General features: G+C 35.7%; 1 protein-coding gene across 1 annotated transcript in view; it reads left to right on the top strand.

Annotated features, from left to right (window-relative positions):
- Nucleotides 1-21,318, top strand: part of LOC150108436 (GRAM domain-containing protein 4-like) — a 458,431-nt gene that overhangs the window by 33,958 nt on the left and 403,155 nt on the right. The window contains exon 3 of the mRNA XM_090390467.1: nucleotides 6,642-6,756. Within this exon, the coding sequence (XP_090246593.1) occupies nucleotides 6,642-6,756 (115 nt within the window). The remainder of the gene's footprint in view (nucleotides 1-6,641; nucleotides 6,757-21,318) is intronic.

Here is a 21,318-nt window from a genome sequence, read left to right as displayed (position 1 = left end):
ATAACGAAAGGTCGTTCTCGTGACTGCAAGCCTGAAATGGATTGCGAACCCACAGAAATTTCTTATAAAAGTTATTCGGAAAGTATGTTTCAAAATTCTGTTTCATTTTGAGGTGGTCACAAACCCTTTCCAGAAACTCAGAATCAACAAAAATATCATTTTCCACTAAAAAGGATTTCAATGTTGGAAAAATGCAAATTGTCTGTCTTTTACATAATTAATCCATAAAACTAGTTTTTTTCACTACCCTGTATATATTCACTGCCCATTTCATCGCAGAGTACTGAAAATAACCTGTTATTTAACGGTCGAGCTTTAATAAAATTAACTAGCTTTACAGCATTATATAACACAGTTGTAAATTCTGGTGGCATTCCTTTGGAGGCTAATGCTTCCCTATGTATGAAACAATGTACCCAATTCATATCCAGAGCTACTTCCTTGACCATAGAAACAACCCCACTACGCCTGCCTGTAAGGATGTGAGCTCCATCTGAACAGAAGCCTATACATTTTCCCCACTGGATCCCTTTGTGTATTATGTAATTATTGAGTGTGTGAAATATTTCTTCTCCGGTTGTGCGGGATGGCAATGTTCTAGAAAACAGAATATCATCATGAATGTTGTTATCGTGCGCATATCTTGTGTAGCATATTAACTGCTCATCATTCATAACATCAGTAGTCTCATCTATTTGTAACGCATAATAAGGGCTCTTCTTAACTCTTTCGATTAACTGAGATTTTACGTCACCTGCCATATCATTAATTCTGCGACTGACAGTGTCATTTGAAAGAGGAATCAAATCAACATCTTTTAGTAACTTGTTGCCAAACATCGTTTTTACCACATCTTTTATAGCTGGAAGTAGCATATTTTCCCCGATAGAATGAGGTTCCCTCTTTTCGCTGTCCTCAAACTTAAGAGATAGGATGCTTCCAGTGCCTTGCTATTAATGGAACCCATGGTTGAAACTATATCTTTCCCATGATTTAATGTCCCTAAGCGTCGCTGAAAAATTTCAATTGGTTTATTTTTCACATCACAATGTTTAGTTTCTAAATGTCGTCTGAGTTTCGCAGGTTTCATGCACTTGTTCGACAACACTTCATAACACAAAACACATTGAGGTGTTTCATCTCTACATGTTCACTTTCATCTCTACACCAAGTAAATCCGAATTCCAAATATGAATTGTTATATTTCCTACTATATTTTTTCTTTGAGCTGCTTGTTTCTTCTTCTTTAATAGTATCAGATTTACTTGCTGTTACAACACTTGTATCACAATTAGGGTTAGCATTACCTGTTTCATTTGTCCTTCTTTTCAAAGTCCTAATTCTAAGCCACTTTTCCATTATTAAAAAATGTTTCCGAAAAATATATAAATATATAATACTGGGGTTAACTCAGGACACACTTTGTCCAAATATCACTTAGCACTTCTCAACATATACTGAGCCTTGGTTGAAGGAGGGAAATCTTCAATAATAAAAATCAACAAACAACAAGCCAGTGGTTGAAATGTGGATAATACATGTTTATTTTAAATCTGACAAAACAGCAAGGGAAGGCAGAAGCAATAAAACTATATTGTTGTTCACTTCACCCCTCTTTTGTTATTGTTATTCTGCTGCTACAAATTTAGCGGCAGAATGACGAATAATAGAAAGGGTGAAGTGAACAACAATATAGTTTTATTTCTTCTGCCTTTGAACATTCTGACGATATTTGTTGTTTTTTTAAGTCTCCATTTGATTTCAATAATTTTCACTTACTTATTCAATTTTAATTTGTTTAGATAATTAAAAAATATATATTTATTTAATTAATTTAAGTCTGCCTGCGGACCACAGGTAGAGAAACACTGATATAATCTATTTGGTCCTTTCCTATATCCCTTGGCATTTTCCAAGTATACCTTCTTCTTTTTGGTACCTCATACCAGGTATTAGTAATGATCAGATTGAATTGGTGGCAGAACTCCAAAAGTCTACCTCCTCTTTCATTTCGGCATCCAAGTCCATACTTTCCCACCTCTCTACCATCTTTGTCTTCACCAATGACTGCATTCCAATCACCCATGGCAATAAGATTATCTTCCTTTTTGGTGAGTTTGATTAGCTTCTCAATATCTACATATACTCTCTCTCAACTACATCATTGTGGTCACTAGTAGGCATGCAAGCTTGCATTATTATAATATTTGTTGGTTTTGCTTCTAGTTTTACTATTATCAATCTGCTACTACATTTTACTGAGTTGATTACTCTTTTTTCCCATTCCTTATTGAGAACTACGACGACTCCATTTTTTGCTGTCTCGTCACCTGAATAAATGATTCTGTAATCACCACTCCAAAAGTCTCCAGTTCCATTCCATCTCATTTCACTAATTCCCAACATGGCTATTTTAAATCTATCCATTTCTCTCTTCAAATTTTCCAATTTTTAGAGGGTTCTCACATTCCACGTCGCAATGAATGTACAAGGATTTCGCTGATTTACGACCTGGGAAGCCTTGCTTCTTCCCTTGCCATGCACAAGTATTGAGCCATTGTGTGCTTTACTATCTTTTAGAATGTCCATCCATACTGCTATCTTACTAGGGAAAAATGGAACAGGGTGGTATCCCCTTGCCATCCTTGTTCAGCAATAGCCTTCTAGAGAGGCTCAGTGTACTAGTCGTTTCTCATTCCTCATGATTATCCACCTACCACAGTATCCTTTACACCGTTGTCACTTATGGTGATCTTCTGCTGATCAGGATGAAAGTTGTTGCCACCCTAACTTCCAGTGGGCTGTAACTTATTGAATGGCAGTTACATCTCACCATGTCGCATCCCCGTCAGTGCAAATGTGTGGCTTTTTATAGAGATAACCATGCCACTGTCTATCCCACCACTTTCTCTTGGTAGATGCCATCCCATTGTCCAATACTGCATATTCACAGGTTTTCCTGTTTATTTGCAGCTAACTTCTGTATCCAGAGGCCATTCCCCTATCTGCAACCTGGGGACGTGCTTGATAGCATGGGATCCATGACCCAAAAATACAAAATACAGGCGTGAAAATAAATAATAGAATAAGAAGAACTATATGTTATGTGAGCCAGTTATATATTTGGTTTAATCCTTTATCTAAGTGTAAGCAAACCAAGTTTGCACCTGAAGAATTTTCAGGACTGGGGCAACTCTTGGTAAAGGTGGAGTAAGTTCTGATCTGATCACTTGCCTTAGTATCTCCCATGATGCAAAACACGTCCTTGCAGACATGTATAATGCTATGCATTAAGGGAAGGGCCATTACCCAGACCAGTTTCGACGTTTATTGAGGTCTTTTCAGTGGGAGCCACACCCAGAGGTGGTGATACTAAGGTGAAAGTGATGGAGAAGTCATATTTACCTATATGAGTTGCCAGAAGGTGTCACACCTTATTATTAAAATTCTCTGTATTAGAGATAAATTAGTCCCCTTGGTTAGCCAAGTGGCTATGTGCTTCCCAACCATACTCCTGGGAAAGGAGTGCCATGGGTTAGATTCCCATCGCTGATGTGAGGAACTTAAGGATCTTTCTCAGACATAGCCAAGTTAGCCGGTCTTGGACTGCAGGGTTTTTCTTCCTAGTTTATCTGAGGTTTTTTCTCCCGCAAGCAAGTAAACCGGCCCCATGAACATACACATCTGCAGACATAGGACACACCGGGAGGCATAGGGCTAGCCACCTTATCCTCGGGACGAGTATGGCTTAGAAGGACTAAGGATAGTCCCGTAACAGGCCACTAGGCCTAATATGTGAAGGGAAGAAGAGATAAGTTCATGGAATTTTTTTTTTCCTCTGTCCTGAAAGGCCCCAGTCCTGAAAGTACTTCAGGTGCAAACTTGGTTTGCTTATAGCCAAGTGAAAAAACTTCCATCATATATGTTATGCTGATGTACTATTAATTGCAGAAAATGAAACTCGGCTACAAATATTACTACATACATTTAATAAAGCAGCAAAATTATATAATATGAAGGTATCAAAAACTAAAACAAAATGTATGACAATATCACAAGAACCACAAAGATGCAAATTAGAATTGGAAGGTACTATTATTGAACAAATAATGAATTACAATTGTTTAGGTATACAACTGAACGGGAAAGAAAGGCCACATCTAGAAGTCAGAGAACAAGTTGCAAAAGCTGCAAGAATATCAGGATGCTTGAGTGAAACAATATGGAAAAATAAACATCTTAGAGTATAGACAAAAACCAGAATACAGTCATACCCCGACTTATGTGAATCCGGAGTTACGCGGTTTCTTATATGTACGTATTCCCGTCCCGCTTCATGCCTCACCACTAGTCATATCTTTCCGGCGCCGGCCACATTCGCCAGTAATACAAGAGCTCTTAAAAAAATAAATCTAAAGCTGTCTTACCAGTGATTTGGAAGTCAAATTCTAAAGCTTGGGTGACAGCTTCTATTTTTGAAGACTGGTTTGGTCACCACTTCATACCTGAAGTTAAATGTTATTGCCAGTTTAAAAAAATTCTGTTTAAATTTTGATAATGCACCTGGTCACCCTCCTGCAACTTTAATTGATTTTGATCCACTAGTAAAAGTTTTCTTGCCTCCAAATACAACTAGCTTATTTCAACCGATGGACCAAGGAGTTATCAAAACATTCAAAGCGCATTACACACGGTGTTTGTTTGCAAGTCTGAATGAAGCTACGAGGCAAAATGAACAACTGTCTGTTAAAGAGTTTTGTAAACAGTTTAATGTTTTAGATGCTGTAAGGATTATCGGGGTGAAATTTCCCAAAAAACCTTGAATAGTATCTGGAAAAAACTTTGTCCATCCTGTTTTAAATGTGAAATGGAAATGTTGCCAGAAACTGATCAAGTTGCTGAGGCAATAGAATACGTTGTCAGTCAACCTTGTAAGGCAATTAGATTTAGAAGTCGACAGTGAAGATGTCAGCGAGCTATTAGACTCGCATAACAAGGAGCTTACAATCGATGAGCTCATAGAGATGCGTGAGCAAAGTGCTACTGAAGAGACCGAAACCTCAGATCCAGTTCTACCAGAAAAGCACATGACAATTGCAAAATTAACAGAGGGTCTCAGCTTAATTAAGAAAGGTTTACAGATTTTGGAGGACATAGATTCTAACAAGGAACGAATTGTAGCCACAAGGCAAGGAATAAAAAATTATTGGCTTGCTATGAAGAAATTTTGTGTGACAAGAAAAAGACATTATGCCGTCAGACTAATTTATTAGATTTTATCATCAAGATCGAAATAACTTTTTTTTTTAGTATGAAAAACTACAATTATGATTATATTTCTTAAAAAATATAGGTGTTTTTGTAAACCTTTAGTCCCAATTAACTAATATTTTGTATGTTTGTATATATAAATTACATGCAAAATTATACCCCGAGTTATGCGAATTCGACTTGCGCGCTTTTTGTTGGTCCCACCTACCGCATGACTTTGGGGTATGACTGTATTTATAAAGCAGTAATCAGGCCTATTTCTACATTATGACATAATGTAGAAACAAGACCAGACACTAGAAAAACAAGATAAATGTTAAACACAGTTGAAATGGATATATTAAGAAAAATAATAAATTAAACTAGATTAGATAAAATAAAAAATACAGATATAAGAAAACAATGTGAAATACAAGCAATAAACAATTGGGATAGCAACTTAAAGAAAATGGATTGAACATGTGGAGAGAAGTGAAGATAGAATAATAAAATAAGTCTATAGTTGGAAACCAAAGAATAAGAGAAGAACAGGAAGACCTAGAAAAAGATATATATATAGCACTGTATTCATTAAAGAAGATGAAGTCTTGGTCACAACAGATATTACATCTAATGCGTGAAGAAGCATTTTGCGTGGCATCAAAAACATCCCACAGAATGCTGATTTTATCCAGAAGAGAGCAATTTGCTTAACAGAGAGTATTCTTTTTTTCTGCATTACATCTTTTCTGTAGTTATTTTACTGGCTGCTGTTCCGCTGAACTGGCCATCATTATTCTTCCACTTTCTTCTAATCGTGTATGAATGTGGGCAGGTACTGGTTGACATCCATGTGTGGTTCAGCTCCAAACTTACCAAACCCAATTTCTCAGTCTCATCTTTCATTCCATCATACTTTTGTCCTTTGGTCCAGTCTTCCTTCCAATGTTTTTTCCAGTGAGCACAATCTCCATTTCTTACATTACACATTAATAGATTTCCATATATAGCACTGTTGTGTTACACTTGTTAAGACCTCTCATGTGTAGGATTAATAAAAATTATTTGTGGTGTCTCATTTTATTTTCAAATAATTTCTGTAAAAACCAAAAGAACATAAATTATTCTTCTGGTTTCAGAATTTTCTAGCTTTAAATATGAATATACTGCATATGGAACAAGTGTCATAAACTTTTTTTTTTTTAATAGAAGTTTTTGATCCTCTGATAAGATTGTTTAAAATGAATAATTAGAAGTTATAATCATTTTTTCCAGATATGATTATTTTAATGAAGCTTAAAATGCTAATGCTGTCATTTGATATTGAAACTTGATTTAAGTGAACATTCATGAATATAAATGTTATACTCATCATATATAATTTTCTTTAGTGTACTCATTCAGAAAAAGACTCCTCTCATGATTACTGTAAAGCATGTTATGAAGTTCAGCTAACACAGTTACAGGAACAGCTCGTAGCAACAATGTTGGAAAATCAACAATTATGTGAGTTATTTTTTTAAGTGTGTTAAGAAATATGTGACTAATTATATTGCAAATTAATATTTTATGATTTTCTGTAAGGAAAAATCCATTTGAATCATTTGTATTACAGGTATCCCTTGATTAATGCGATTAATTAATCCCTGGATGTTACCACGTATATCAACATCGCGTTAATCAAATATAATAATTAATGGTAAAAGTACAATTCGTCCATGATTAATTACTGTATTAATGATTAGTTTTATATGGTACTCTTTTAGGCAAGATAAAAAATGAATGCAAAGTAAATGTTTAATAAATGCTTGTACCTACGTTAGTTACTGTACTTTTTTATCAAAAATAGTTAAGAGTTCGTTTGAACAGTTTCAGTTTTTTCTTATCAGCATAAATTCTATGATAACAAGCAAAATGACTCTCTAGACCTCGGCCAAAACAATCATTCTTCAATTAACATCTGAATCCATATTCATTACTTGCTGCTTAAGCGATTCTAAACTGCGAAATATCCCAACCAGTTCTTTGATTATTATCTCCTTTGGAAGTTCATCTTCACATTCCATTTGTTCATTATCTTCATATGCACGTTGCTGTTCAATTTCAAGAAGATATTTGTCGCTGAAATCTTTTCAATTTGAATCCAATAATTCTTTAACATCTTCTGCATCAACACCATCAAAATCAAGGTCTTCACCAATTGCAACGATTTCTTCAAACCACGTTGTTTACAGTTTGAAAACCACCAGTAGCGCATTCTGGCAAAAGGTTTTTTCCAAACAGTTCTCATGTAGCTAGAAGACACTTGCTCCCACGAGTCATGAATGTTTTCAATTGCGTGTATAATGTTAAAATTTTTCCAAAATTCTTGGAGCGTAATTGCATTTTCTCCCGTTGTTGTTTCTACCCTTTGAGAATGTCTTTTTAAGAAAATAGGCCTTGAAACTCAATGACACCCATGTCCATGGGTTGTAGTAATGATGTCGTATTTGATGGAAAATAATAAAATTTTCACCATCTCAAATTCACAGATCATTAAGAGAATTTGGATGAAATTTTTTTTGAATGAAAAAATTTATGAAGAACGTAATTTGTAGATACAGCAGAACAATTGGAGCTTGTAATACACTCACTCTTAATGCTTAATGGGAGAAATGACGTCGTCCTGCTCACAACTTCTTTCTCTCTGCCAGGAAACACTCTTCGAGGCTTGCATGTTTTTGCATGCTAAATTTGAAGGTGCGTATATAAAGGGATTGTCGCAATTAAATTCGCTGCATTAAGCAAGGGATACATGTATATATTATGAATGTATTATATTATGAAATGTTTAATTACATCCCCCCCTCTCCCCTTTTTTCTTTCGTCATTTCCAGTGTAATTTTGAAAATACTGAAGCTGTGAAAATTTTGAAAGTGGGAAAAAAGTTTTAATAAAAACAAGAAATGAAATGTTTGTTTTTCTAAAAGTATGTATACAGGATTTTTTCATAACTTATTTTAATGATATTACAACAACAAAGACAATAAATTATAAAAGGATGTTTATTAACTGGCTTATGTTTTGTTGAATTTCAAACCAGCATCTTCAAATCAAACAGCATGTCGCAGTTCACATGCTACAGTGAATAAGTGAAACAATTCAGTTATAACAATGAAAGATTTAAAGTTCTAATTTGGTGCCCTGCATCTAGCATACATGTATGTATTGACAAATGAAGGTTGTTTTATAGTATACAGAAGTCAGTTCTGTATACTATAAGTTAGTATACCGAAATGAAAATGTCCATAACCCAGTTTACCATCTTTTTCAACTTTCATGGTGAATTTTGAACAAACTGGTTGTTCTGTGGAAAAAAGAATATAGGAGCATCAGTCTTATACTGCTTATAATAAACCTGAAAGGCTTAGCAAAGCATGTGTAAATACTGAACATAGAATCTTCTTGTTAAGAACCAAATTACTTTTATTATTATTATTATTGCTTTAAATATGAACATTTATTTAAGGAAAGTGTTAAAGCCTTAATACACTACATGAACTTAAATTGGAACGATAGTATGTCTTTACCAAAAATATGGGGAAGTCTCATTCTCCTTAGTCATTAGTTTTCTTTTTAGTGCTATAATCATATCTCAGTGTTGTCATATGATATGTACACATGGCTAATATTGTTTTAAATAATCCATTGTTAGCATTCTACCTTGTATAGCTATTTCCTACACTGATAATGGCTTATTTGGTTTCAAGTCAAAATATTTGTACATCCAGTGTTGATTAACATTTCTTATGTTTACCTGTTAAAAATGTTTATTACTATGACACAAGCACCTATAAAAACAAGTTACAATTTGAAGGAGGTGAGGGAAGATGTTAGATATTAAATCAGGTATGGGATAAGGATGCACATTATTTCCACTGTTATCCATCATCTATATGAATTGCATTGCAAAGGAAAGTAATTTTAAGCCTGATATCAAAACTGGGAAACTTGGAATCTTCTTGTCAAGAAGATTCTATGTTTGGTATCTACACCATGTTTTGTTAAGCTGGCCCTTTCAGGTTTATTATAAGCAATATAAGACTGATGCTCCTATATTCTTTTTTCTGCAGAATTTGTCCAAAATAATCTTAGCTCTTTACTTTATGCAGATAATGTTATACTCCTAAATATATTCAATACAAGTCTACAGGATTCCCTGACAATAAAAGCATTAACTATATCCTATAACGGGTGTTCAACCTGTCGATCGTGGAGCGATTTTTGGTCGATCTCTTGTGTATTCCTCCTTCCTTACAAATTTAATTAAAACTGAAAACATATTTTATTTATCATTATTTTGTATTACTTTTAATTCGCTTTAAGTGTATTGCTATTGTTTATTTATTTTTCGTTAAAATTGTCAAATCAGTAATTTTCTTATAAGTTCGGGTAAATGAATTAATTTGGATCAGTGGAAGTCAAACAGCGAGCCGAGTGAATAAGATTATAAGCAAAGTGTAAAAACTCGATTGTAGCTTAAATATTAAATATTTCAAAGCACATTACATAGATTTTTTTACTTAGGTTAAGTCCCATGTGAATGTTATAAAAAAAATAGACTTTGTTTGTCTCGGTATAGTTTGTATTAGATGCTTTTGTAAATAACTCTTTTGAAGCTAACTGTATATACTACCTTTAATAAGAATATGTTAGAGTGTTAAAAACAAAGGCAATGTTTTTGTTGCCGAAGCTGTACATGACGGCATTAGAAAGATTGTTATTGAAACTTGTATGTATGAGAAAGGCTTGCAGGCTCTAAGTGTAAACATCTCCGAAGTCAATCAGACAGAGTTCAAACAACTTTCCGATGGCCGGCAACTTACAATCAAAAGAAAGCGGAGAACAAAAGGCGTGCTGAACTTGAAACTTAAGATGAAAGACTCATACCGATTCTTTGGGGGTTGCCAAACTTAATGCGAAGTCTCAGAGGAGGCCTAATAAAAAGGGACTGAAGCAAGCAAAAGGGGTCCCGGTTCCAGAATTGCTGTCAGAGAGGAGGCTGCCTGGTCCAGAGTCGCCGTCAGAGAGACTGCCCGGATCCATGTTGTTTGAGAGAGGAGATTCCCGCTTCCAGAAAGGAGCTTCTCAGTTTGAGACATTGATAGAGAGAAACTACTTCTAGGCTGCAGACAGGGTTTCAAATTGCCGAAAGGAAGAGTTCCAATTGCCAGAGAAAAGTTTCCAGGCCAGGTAAATGTCAGACATTTACCAGTGTGTTGCGTTTTCATTATAATTTGATGAATCAAACGACTTCACTGATATTGCTCAGTTAATGGTATTTATTCGCATGGTATTTCAAGATTATCCAAGTAATGAAGAACTTTTGAAAATTATACCATTATCGGGAAGGACTAGGGGAGAAGAAATTTTTTCGGCATTTGATGAATTTGTGAAACAACACTAACTTCCGATTTTTAAACTTGTGTCTATTACTACTGATGGTGTTCCTGCAATGATAGGTAATAAATCAGGCTTCATTTCATTATGTAAAAACGATGACATATATCCAGATTTTTTAACATACCACTGTATTATTCACCAACAAGTACTGTGTAGTAAAAGATTAAACACAAAAGTTGTTTTGGATATTACATTTAAAATTGTAAATTCTGTTCAAGGAAAAGCCCTGCAATGGCAGTTATTTAAATTACAGGCAGATGATGATAGGAACTTCTGTTGTACAATAATGTTCGCTGGCTCAGCAGAAGTCAATTTTTAGAAACGTTTCTTGTATTAATTAACGATATAAAAAATTTTCTTCATGAGAAAGAAGATATTTATCCACAATTGAGTGATAAAAGATGGTTGTTACACTTATCATTTTTAGTAGATTTCTGTATGAAATTAAGCAATTTAAATTTAGAGTTACAAGGTAGAGATAAAAATTTAATTGACATGTTCAATAAAAAAAACTTTCCAACAATACTTACTTTTATTAAAGAAAAATATCAATGACTACAAATTTAGACATCTCCCATATTTATTTTTCTTGATTTTTGAACAAAATCAAGAAATGCTTCGCTATGATTTAAAAGAATTTATTCATGAAATAGAATTAGTTGAGGAAGAAATAAATTCAAGATTTAAAAATTTTAATAAAACTGAAATGATTGTATCTTTTATCAGTAATCCATTTCAAGAAAACTTGAACAGCACAGAAATTTCGAATAAAATTAATGGGCTGTTTGATATAAACCAAGCTGAAGTAGAACTTGGGAGAATAGTTTACATTTAAAATCAATAAACAATGAAGTCATTTGGAAGTATGCACATGAAAAATTCCCAATATTAACTGATATTGCGCGAAAAATTCTGTCATGTTTCGGATCGACATACTTGTCAGAATCCGCTTTTTCAAAAATGACCGTCTTAAAAAATCAATTAAGAAAAACCAAATTACAAATGATCATTTGGATGATTATTTGCGATTGGCCACTTCTTCATATCAACTTGACCATGAAAATATTGCGAGGTCCAAACAATGCCAAATTGCACATGAAATGTTTTTTTTTTTTAATCAACCAGCATTTCCTGTAATCAATCTGTTGTTTTTTCTAACTTTGGTTTTCCAAAATAGAGAAATATTTTATTCCAATATATATATATATATATATATTTTTTTTTTTTGTCGTATTAAAATATATATGTTGTATTAAAATAATTAAAAGTGATAAATAAATTTTTAAATACAAAAATAAAGTTTTCAGTTGTGTAATTTTTTTAGTTGTTTATTTGTGTGTAATCAGATATGAGGTTGGGGGGAACGTGATCTATATAAGAGAGTAGATTGCCGAATAACTTTTTATAGAAAAGTAGCTCGTATAGTAAAAAAGGTTGAACACCAATCAATGTCTTATAACAATTAAAACATTTCAGCTATTTAGGCACAATTTTTAGTGAAGATGATACATTAAATATGGAAATAAAACAACAGAATTAGTAAAGCTGGTATGTTAGGAAGTCAGCTAAATAAAATTGTAAGGAATAAGAAAGAAATTAGTCAAAACACTAAATTAGCTGTATACAACAGTGTTCAAGTCAATTTTAACTTGTGGATCTGAGAGCTGGATTAGAAATAAAACATTGAATCAAAGACTGGAGACCACAGATATGAGAGTTCTGAAAAAAGATTAGGGCATGCACAAGTGGCATAAATGGTAGTGTCATATTAAAAATGAGAATAATAGATAGGAACTTGACGTTGTTAGTATTTAGGAAAGAGTGAGCTGGCTATGGTCACTTAAACAGAATGGGCAGGATGAAGACTCAGAGGAAAACCAAGATCTAGGTGGATGGACATAATAACAAGAGTAAGAAGTATCTTTTTGATTGTTAATATTTCTTCCTTTTTTAATGCTAAACACGAGACATTTTCTTTGGATTTTATTGGACCATGATTCTTAATAAATATATGTATACAGTCGTCAACCAGTTTCGCCAGCTTAGGTCTGCCTGGCTTCTTCAGGACGAGAACAGTTACACTAACCTTAAATGCTACAACAGAAGAATGCAGTAACAACCTTAAAATTTTTTTAAGCTGATTTTAAGGTCTTTACTGCATTTTTCTGTTGTAGCATTTAATGTTAAAAGTTTATTTTTCACTTGATTAGACTATAATAGATTTAGTTTATCCAAGTGTGAGCAAACAAAGTTTGCGCCTGAAAATATCTTCAGGACTGGGGTAAGGTAGTACAACACCGGGCAACTCGTAGCAAAGGTGGACCAAGCTAAAATCACTTCTATCTCAGTATCTCCCATAATGCAAAACACATCTCCTTGCAGATATGTATAATGTTATGCATTAAAAGAAGGGCCACTACCCAGACTAGTTTTGACCTTTATCGAAGTCTCTTCAGTGGGAGCCAGGCCCAGAAGTGGAGATACCAGGCAGAAGCAATAGCGAGGTGATCTTTACCTGTAGGAGTTGCCAAAAGGTGTGCCACCTTTTTATTAAATTACTCTGGATTTAGAGAAAGATGTTGAAAGTTTATTTTTCACATGGTTAGACTATAATAAATTTAGCTTAATCCTTTATTCAAGTGTTAGCAAACAAAGGTTGTGCCTGAAAATATCTTCAGGACTGGAGTAAGGTAGTACATGTGAGGTAAATTAAGGTACATCGTAAGGTACATTAGGTAAAGATGACCTTTTTATTGCTTCTACCTATCTCAACTTCTGGGACTGGGTCCCACTGAAGAAACCTCAATAAAGGTCGAAACTAGTCTGGGTAGTGGCCCTTCCCTTAATGCATAACATTATACATATTCGCAAGGAGATGTGTTTTGCATTATGGGAGATACTGAGATAGGAGTGATGTTAGCTTGGTCCACCTTTGCTACGAGTTGCCCGGTGTTTACCTTGCCACAGTCCTGAAGATATTTTTGGGTGCAAACTTTGTTTGCTCACACTTGGAAAAGGATTAAACTAAATTTATTATAGTCTAACCAAGTGAAAAATAGACTTTCAACATCTTTCTCTAAATCCAGAGTAATTTAATAAAAAGTGTGGCACATCTTTTGGCAACTCTTATAGGTAAAGATGATTCGCTATTGCTTCTGCCTGGTATCTCCACTTCTGGGCCTGGCTCCCACTGAAGAGACCTCAATTAAGGTCAAAACTAGTCTGGGTAGTGGCCCTTCCCTTAATGCATAACATATACATATCCGCAAGAAGATGTGTTTTGCATTATGGGAGATACTAAGATAGGAGTGATGTTAGCTTGGTCCACCTTTGCTATGAGTTGCCCGGTGTTGTACTACCTTACCCCAGTCCTGAAGATATTTTCAGGTGCAAACTTTGTTTGCTCACACATGGATAAAGGATTAAACGAAATTTATTACATTTAATGTTAGTGTAACCATTCTCATCCTGAAGAAGCTAGACAGACCTAAGCTGGTGAAACTGGTTGACGATTGTATACATATATTTATTAAGAATAACGGTCCAATAAAATCCAAAGAAAATGTCTCATATTTAGTAAGAAGTATCTTAAAAGACAGAACTATCATGATCATGAAATTCCTGATATGCACTCTCAGGATATCAGGAATTATATACAAAAGGATGTATGTACAAAGTATTATGGTAGCACACATGAAATGTTTACATAATTACTAACTTCCTGTTGACTATTGTTGTCAAATTAATATCTTATCTGTCTGAATTGTCAAATCTTATATTTTGGTACTAGCTTTATTTCAGAATATAACTTCTACATAAAGTAAAGATCTGATGTTGCCATCTTTAATTTGATATGCCTCATGCCACTTTCCGTTCATTTGATGAATAAAAACAGATAATTTTCATCCTTGTCTTACACTTGATTTTAACATCAAATAATTTTCCTGTACCTCTTTCAATTCTCATTGCTGACAATCTATATCTCCAGTGTAGATTGCGTATTACTTGATATATTCTCGTAGACAGGCTTGTACTTTGGTTATGCATTACTAAATCACTTAAGGAATTGCAATGTAGATACAAATATAAATTAAATTACACTTCAATAAATATTTCCAATATTTTGCCAACGTCACATTGCCATCTTCAAAAGGAACTTATAAAAAAACGCACGTGCATGTAGGCACTACAACACAGTAACTGAGAATGAAGCTATTGTTCTCCTAAAAGTCCTGATGGTGCCCTCTAGCAGGCTAAGTAGGTGTTCTTGGGCCATTGGGCTGAAGGTCTGCTGATGTAAGCCTCCCAAATTTGGGACAGTCTCATACAACCAAATTTGTTGAGATTTGGAGAGTTTCTTAGGGCTGAGGCTGATTCCATAAATAGTCTTTCGAATTTGTATTTGCTAAGATGTATTACTGTAGCTTTCTTCCATCGTTTTCTGTGGCGTGTATCCAGAGCATGGTCTGCAAGACCAGAATGGCTGTACTTGTGAAAACAGATATAGTTCTTGTGTTCCGAAATTCTGATATTCACTGTCCTGCCTGTTTGGCCAAAGTAAGACAGTTTACAGCTGCAAGGGACCTGGTATACACCAGCTAGGTCTAGGGGAAGTGGTTGGTTTTTAGTGGAGCAGATAAGGAATGCCAATTTTCTGTATGGTGTGTAACAGGGGCTCAAGTCATGTTTTTTTTAAGATTCTCTTAATTTTTTTTCGAGGTGCCTCGGATGTAGGGAAATGTTGATGGATTGAGAGTAATCCTTGTTGTGGATGGGGGGGGGGTGTTTGTGGTTTGTAGGATTCAATATTTTTTTGATATTTTTGGTGTGTGGGGGGGTAACCATTGGCTGAGAAAGTGTTGAGGATGTGATTTAGTTCAGTGTTTAGGGTCATGTCGTTAGGACAGATTAGTTTAGCCCTGTTGTATAGTGTTTTCACCACTCCATTTTGTTGTGTGTGTGTGTGTGGGGGGGGGAATTGTTGGTGAATGTACCTGCCTGTATGGGCGGGTTTTCTATAAACCGAGAAAACCAAGGTTCCATCAGGCTGTCGGGTGACTAGTGTGTCTAGGAAAGGGAGGCTGTTGTTTTCCTCTTTTTCCAGGGTGAACTTGATTCTGGGGTGTTGGTTGTTTAAGTGTGTTAAGAAGGAGAGGAGTGTATCAGAGCCATGTGGCCAAATAGCGAACACATCATCAACATAGCGAAGCCATATGGTTGGTTTTTGTGGGGCAGAGGCTAAGGCTTTTTCTTCAAAGGTCTCCATAAAGAAATTGGCCAAGGGTGGGGAGAGTGGTGAACCCATGGCTGTCCCCTCTATTTGTTTGTAGAATTTTCCCTGCCAAACGAAATAGCCTGAGTTCATTGTGAACTGAAATAGGGCTGAGATAGCGGGAGAAAATTTAGTTTGGATTAGCTCTAAAGCTTCCTTGAGTAAGACATTTGGGAATAAGGAAGAGACTTCAAAGCTGACCATTATGTCAGTATGCTGACGTGCAATGTTTTCTATGCTGGCTTCGAAGTGGGCTGAGTTTTTTATGTGTGAAGGTGATGTGGTGTTGCCAGTATAGTGTGTGAGCGCTTTGGTGAAATGTTTGGCTAATTTGTATGTGGGAGAATCAATGCCATATTTGGGATTTGGGAGCCCATAAATATGGGGGGGGGGTATAGAGTTGAACAGCTTTAATTTGTTGGTAACTTCTACAGGCCAAGAAGTGACTCTCTTAAGGAGCCTGTGAAGTTTTCTAATTTGAGAGTTGGTGGGATTGTAATTGATAGGGAGGTAAGTGGCCCGATCTAATAGAAGAGCATTCAGCTTACCGGTGTAGTCCTTTTGGTTAAGTAGTACGGTTGCATTTCCCTTATCCACTTTGGTAGTAGTACGGTTGCATTTCCCTTATCCACTTTGGTAATAACTATTTCTTTATTATTCCTCATTTCCTGCAGAGCTTTATATTCCTTGTTGGGTATGTTGGTTTTTGGTGGTCTTGGTTTGGAGAGGACACAAGCTACATCCAGTCTTACACTGTTGGCGATTTGATTTGGAAGGTGGCGGATTCCACGTTCGATCCGGATCATAATATCCTCACTAGGTATTTTTCTGGGAGCAATGGCGAAGTTATGGCTACGTGAAAGCACGATAAGTGCTTCAGGGTGACTGAAGAAAGGTTGATTACGGTGTTGGCAGGAACTTTTCGATTGATGGTAGAGTTTTTTTTAATTTTTCGAATTTTTTCATCTGTCGACCTCATATTTTTTCAAATTCTTTGTCTGCAGTGGTACATGAGACGTCATGTAAAATTGACCAAAGCTTGTGATTTAAAGTGCACGAAAGCTCTTCTTCAAAAGCACAAATAGCTTTGTTAATGTCCGCTGAGAGAAACCACGTAGCGGCGATTTGTTCCCACAGCAAGGCATAGCTGGTGTGGTTATATATACGGACAGCTTTTTGTGAAATAAAACGGTGCTTGAATTTTACACAATTCGGGATTACCTGATTATCCCGGCAGCTTTTTAGAAAAGTTAGATGATTTAATTGTCTAGACAACTTCAACTTCCTTTTACCGTATTGCCTGGCCTTCCGTGCGATCGCATCTCCATGGAAGATGGTAATTCTCATAGACAGGCTTATAAGTTGGTTATGCATTGCTACATCACTTAAGGAATTGACAATGTAGATATGAATATAAATTAACTTACACTTTAATAATATTTTTTATATTTCGGCCACGTCACATTGCCATCTTCAAAAGGAACTTATAAAAAAAGGCACGTGCACATAGGCACTACAACACAGTAACTGAGAATTAAGTGATGAAGCTATTGTTCTCCTAAAAGTCCTGATGGTGCCCTCTAGTGGGCTAAGTAGGTGTTCTTGGCCATTGGGCTGAAGGTCTGCTGATGTAAGCCTCCCAAATTTGGGACAGTCTCATACAACCAAATTTGTTGAGGTTTGGAGAGGTTCTTAGGGCTGAGGCTGATTCCATAAATAGTCTTTCGAATTTGTATTTGCTATGGTGTATTACTGTAGCTTTCTTCCACCATATTCTGTAGCGTGTATCCAGAGCATGGGCTGCAAGACCAGAATGGCTGTACTTGTGAAAACGGATGTAGTCCTTGTGTTCTGAAATTCTGATATTCGCTGTCCTGCCTGTTTGGCCAAAGTAAGACAGTTGACAGCTGCGAGGGACCTGGTATACACCAGGTAGGTCTAGGGGGAAGTGGTTGGTCTCTAGTGGAGCGGATAAGGGATGCCAATCTACAAACAAATAGAGGGGACAGCTATGGATTCACCACTCTCCCCACCCTTGTCCAATTTCTTTATGGAGACCTTTGAAGCCTTAGCCTCTGCCCCACAAAAACCAACCACATGGCTTTGCTATGTTGATGATGTATTTGCTATTTGGCCACATGGCTCTGATACACTCCTCTCCTTCTTAACACACTTAAACAACCAACAACCCAGAATCAAGTTCACCCTGGAAAAAGAGGAAAACAACAGCCTCCCTTTCCTAGACACACTAGTCACCCGCCAGTCTGATGGAATCTTAGTTTTCTCAGTTTATAGAAAACCCACCCATACAGGCAGGTACATTCACTGACAATTTCCCCACCCCCCCCTCACAACAATATGGAGTGGTGGAAACACTATATAACAGGTCTAAACTAATCTGTTCTAACGACATGACCCTAAATACTGAACTAAATCACATCAACACTTTCTCATCCAATGGCTACCCTCCTCACCGAAAAAATCAAAAAAATATTGAAACCTACAAACCACAACCCCCCCCCCCCCCCCACACACACACATACACAACAAGGATTACTCTCAATCCATAACCATTCCCTACATCCGAGACACCTCGGAAAAAATTAAGAGAATTTTAAAAAAACATGACTTGACCTCCTGTTACAGACCATACAGAAAATTGGCATTCCTTATCTGCTCCACTAAAGACCAACCACTTCCCCTAGACCTAGCTGGTGTATACCAGGTCCCTTGCAGCTGTAAACTGTCTTACTTTGGCCAAACAGGCAGGACAGTGAATATCAGAATTTCGGAACACAAGAACTATATCTGTTTTCACAAGTACAGCCATTCTGGTCTTGCAGACCATGCTCTGGATACACGCCATAGAATACGGTGGAAGAAAGCTACAGTAATACACCATAGCAAATACAAATTTGAAAGACTATTTATGGAATCAGCCTCAGCCCTAAGAAACTCTCCAAACCTCAACAAATTTGGTTATATGAGACTGCCCCAAATTTGGGAGGCTTACATCAGCAGACCTTCAGCCCAAAGGCCAAGAGCACCTAAACTAGAGGGCACCATCAGTACTTTTAGGAGAACAATAGCTTCATCACTTTATTCTCAGTTACTGTGTTGTAGTGCCTACATGCACATGCCTTTTTTTTTATAAGTTCCTTTTGAAGATGGCAATGTGACGTTGCAGAAATATCGGAAATATTTATTAAAGTGTAATTTAATTTATATTTGTATCTACGTTGTCAATTCCTTAAGTGATTTAGTAATTACTTTATATAATGTCCCTTGTTTAAACCATATAAGTGTGGCATTTTGAAGATCTTCTTTCCAGGTATCTTGTCATAAGCCATTTCTAGTTCCAAAAACTTAAAATCAGATCCTTGTTATATTTATTATGATTTCTTAACAATTTGTCTTTGTTTTTTGCAACCTCTGGCCTAAACACACATGTTCTTCTCCAAGTTTTCATTACATCATTTTTCTTAGTTAAACAATCACAAAATTAAAATAATTTGACAAATATTTTATCTTATGTATGGTAAGACATCATCATCATCATGAGCAAAGGGCACAGTAAATTTTTCTTAGTGTCTTCCCAGGTATGCTCACATAAATCTTACCCATAGCATTTTCAGTAGGGAAATGCATTTGTAATTCTCATTGTTTTAGTGTTTTTATATATGCATAATACAAGAGCTCTGCTCCAATCTTTCTAATTCACTCTTCTGATCAGAATTTTTCAACTATCTATTGCAGCCACTGTAAAAGATGAACTTCTCTGTGTGAGCATTTCTCATCAAGCATATCAAATTAAAGATATCAAGTTATCAAATAACATTGTCATATCTTATAATGATAATGTAAGGGTAATTTCAATTTAAGGTACAAAAATAATCTAAAATTTGCCGATGGGATAGTCATTATTTAAGAAGATGAAAAGGAACTAGAAAGAATACTGAAGTTAAGTGAAGAAGAAAAGAGATATGAGATGATAATGAACATCAATGAAGCAAAAACAATGATATTTGGAGAGAAGATGAAAAATCAAATAAAGGTCAACAGACAAGAACTTCATGTACTTCGAGAGCAACATGTTGCTCTCGAAAAAAAAATAAGATCTTGGATAACAAAAGCAAAAGTAAACCCTACAGGCAATGGACAAGATATGCAAAGTAAATCAGTGAGCCTTCCTTTAAAGCTAAGACCCCTGGAAGCATGCATATTCATAAGTGTTCTCTGTGGTTGTGAGACATGGATAATGGTCAAAGACTCTGCCAGACAAATATTGGCTTTCAAAAGAACATGTCATAGAAAGATTCTGCAAATTAGATGGGTGCAAAAGTTAACAGTAAAGAAAATAATTTGAAAGAAACCAAAGCTTTTTTTGGACATATCTGTAGAATGGATAACATCAGAAAGATCATAACCCTGATATTTGGTACAATGGATGGTATAAACAGAAGAGGATGGCCAAGGTGAGAGTGGGTAGATTATATGAAGGAATGGTTTTGCAGAAAGAGTTTGCATGATTTGTCACCTGGCAAAGAATGGTGAAACATACCAGCAGACACCAATGGGTGGTGATGATCATTTACTCCAGTCACCTTTCCAAAGTTCAGATTTCTGGCTTTTTCTCGCCTTACTTGTTCAACTTTTCCTGACTGCATTCTTAAATTTTTTTTTTTTTTTTTTGCTCACAGAGCAGTTACTTCTGATTTCATTTAGTAGTCTTGCAGACATCTAGAATATCTTTATCTTTTGTATTCATGTCATCTTTATCATTTCTAATTCCTTTTAAATTACTTTTTTCCTCCATTTCTACAGGCATTTTCAGTAGCTTACAAGATATTTTCCAACTTTTTTCATATTTACCCTATCTTCTTGCTTTTGTTTAGCTACTTTAACACATTATTTGTTTCACTTTCTTACATTTTTTCTTTTTAGAGCACTTGCTGTGAATTTTCCATGTACTTTCCTCTTCTTTTTCATGACTGCCTCTTCCAGAGTTCAGCATGGAGTTTATCCCCCCCCTCCCACCCCCACGCAGACAATGCCACATGCCTTCCTGGCTGAATCAGTGAATATTTTCTTCAAAGTTTGTCACTGTTTCTAAGGTTGATTCTTGTTTTTAAACTCTTACAATAATAATCATCATCATCAAATTCCTGACATGCACCCTCAAGGGGTGTCCCAATATGATAGTTCTACATGAAAAATTTACATCATTGCTAACTTCCTATCTACAATTTTCCTCCAGATCAGTCTGTTACTTGTCAAGACCGTCTAAGGCACTTTGTACCGTATCAATTCACCTATATTTTGGTCTTCCTCTGGGTCGTTTTCCTGCCAACTTG

The sequence above is a fragment of the Typopeltis vanoorti genome, chromosome 3 (genome assembly GCF_054136105.1).
Source record: "Typopeltis vanoorti isolate ZY-2024b chromosome 3, IOZ_Tvanoo_1.0, whole genome shotgun sequence".
Lineage (NCBI taxonomy): Eukaryota > Metazoa > Arthropoda > Arachnida > Uropygi > Thelyphonidae > Typopeltis > Typopeltis vanoorti.
The sequence above is the reverse complement of the archived record's forward strand: the minus strand, read 5'-3'. Positions and strand labels throughout refer to the sequence as shown.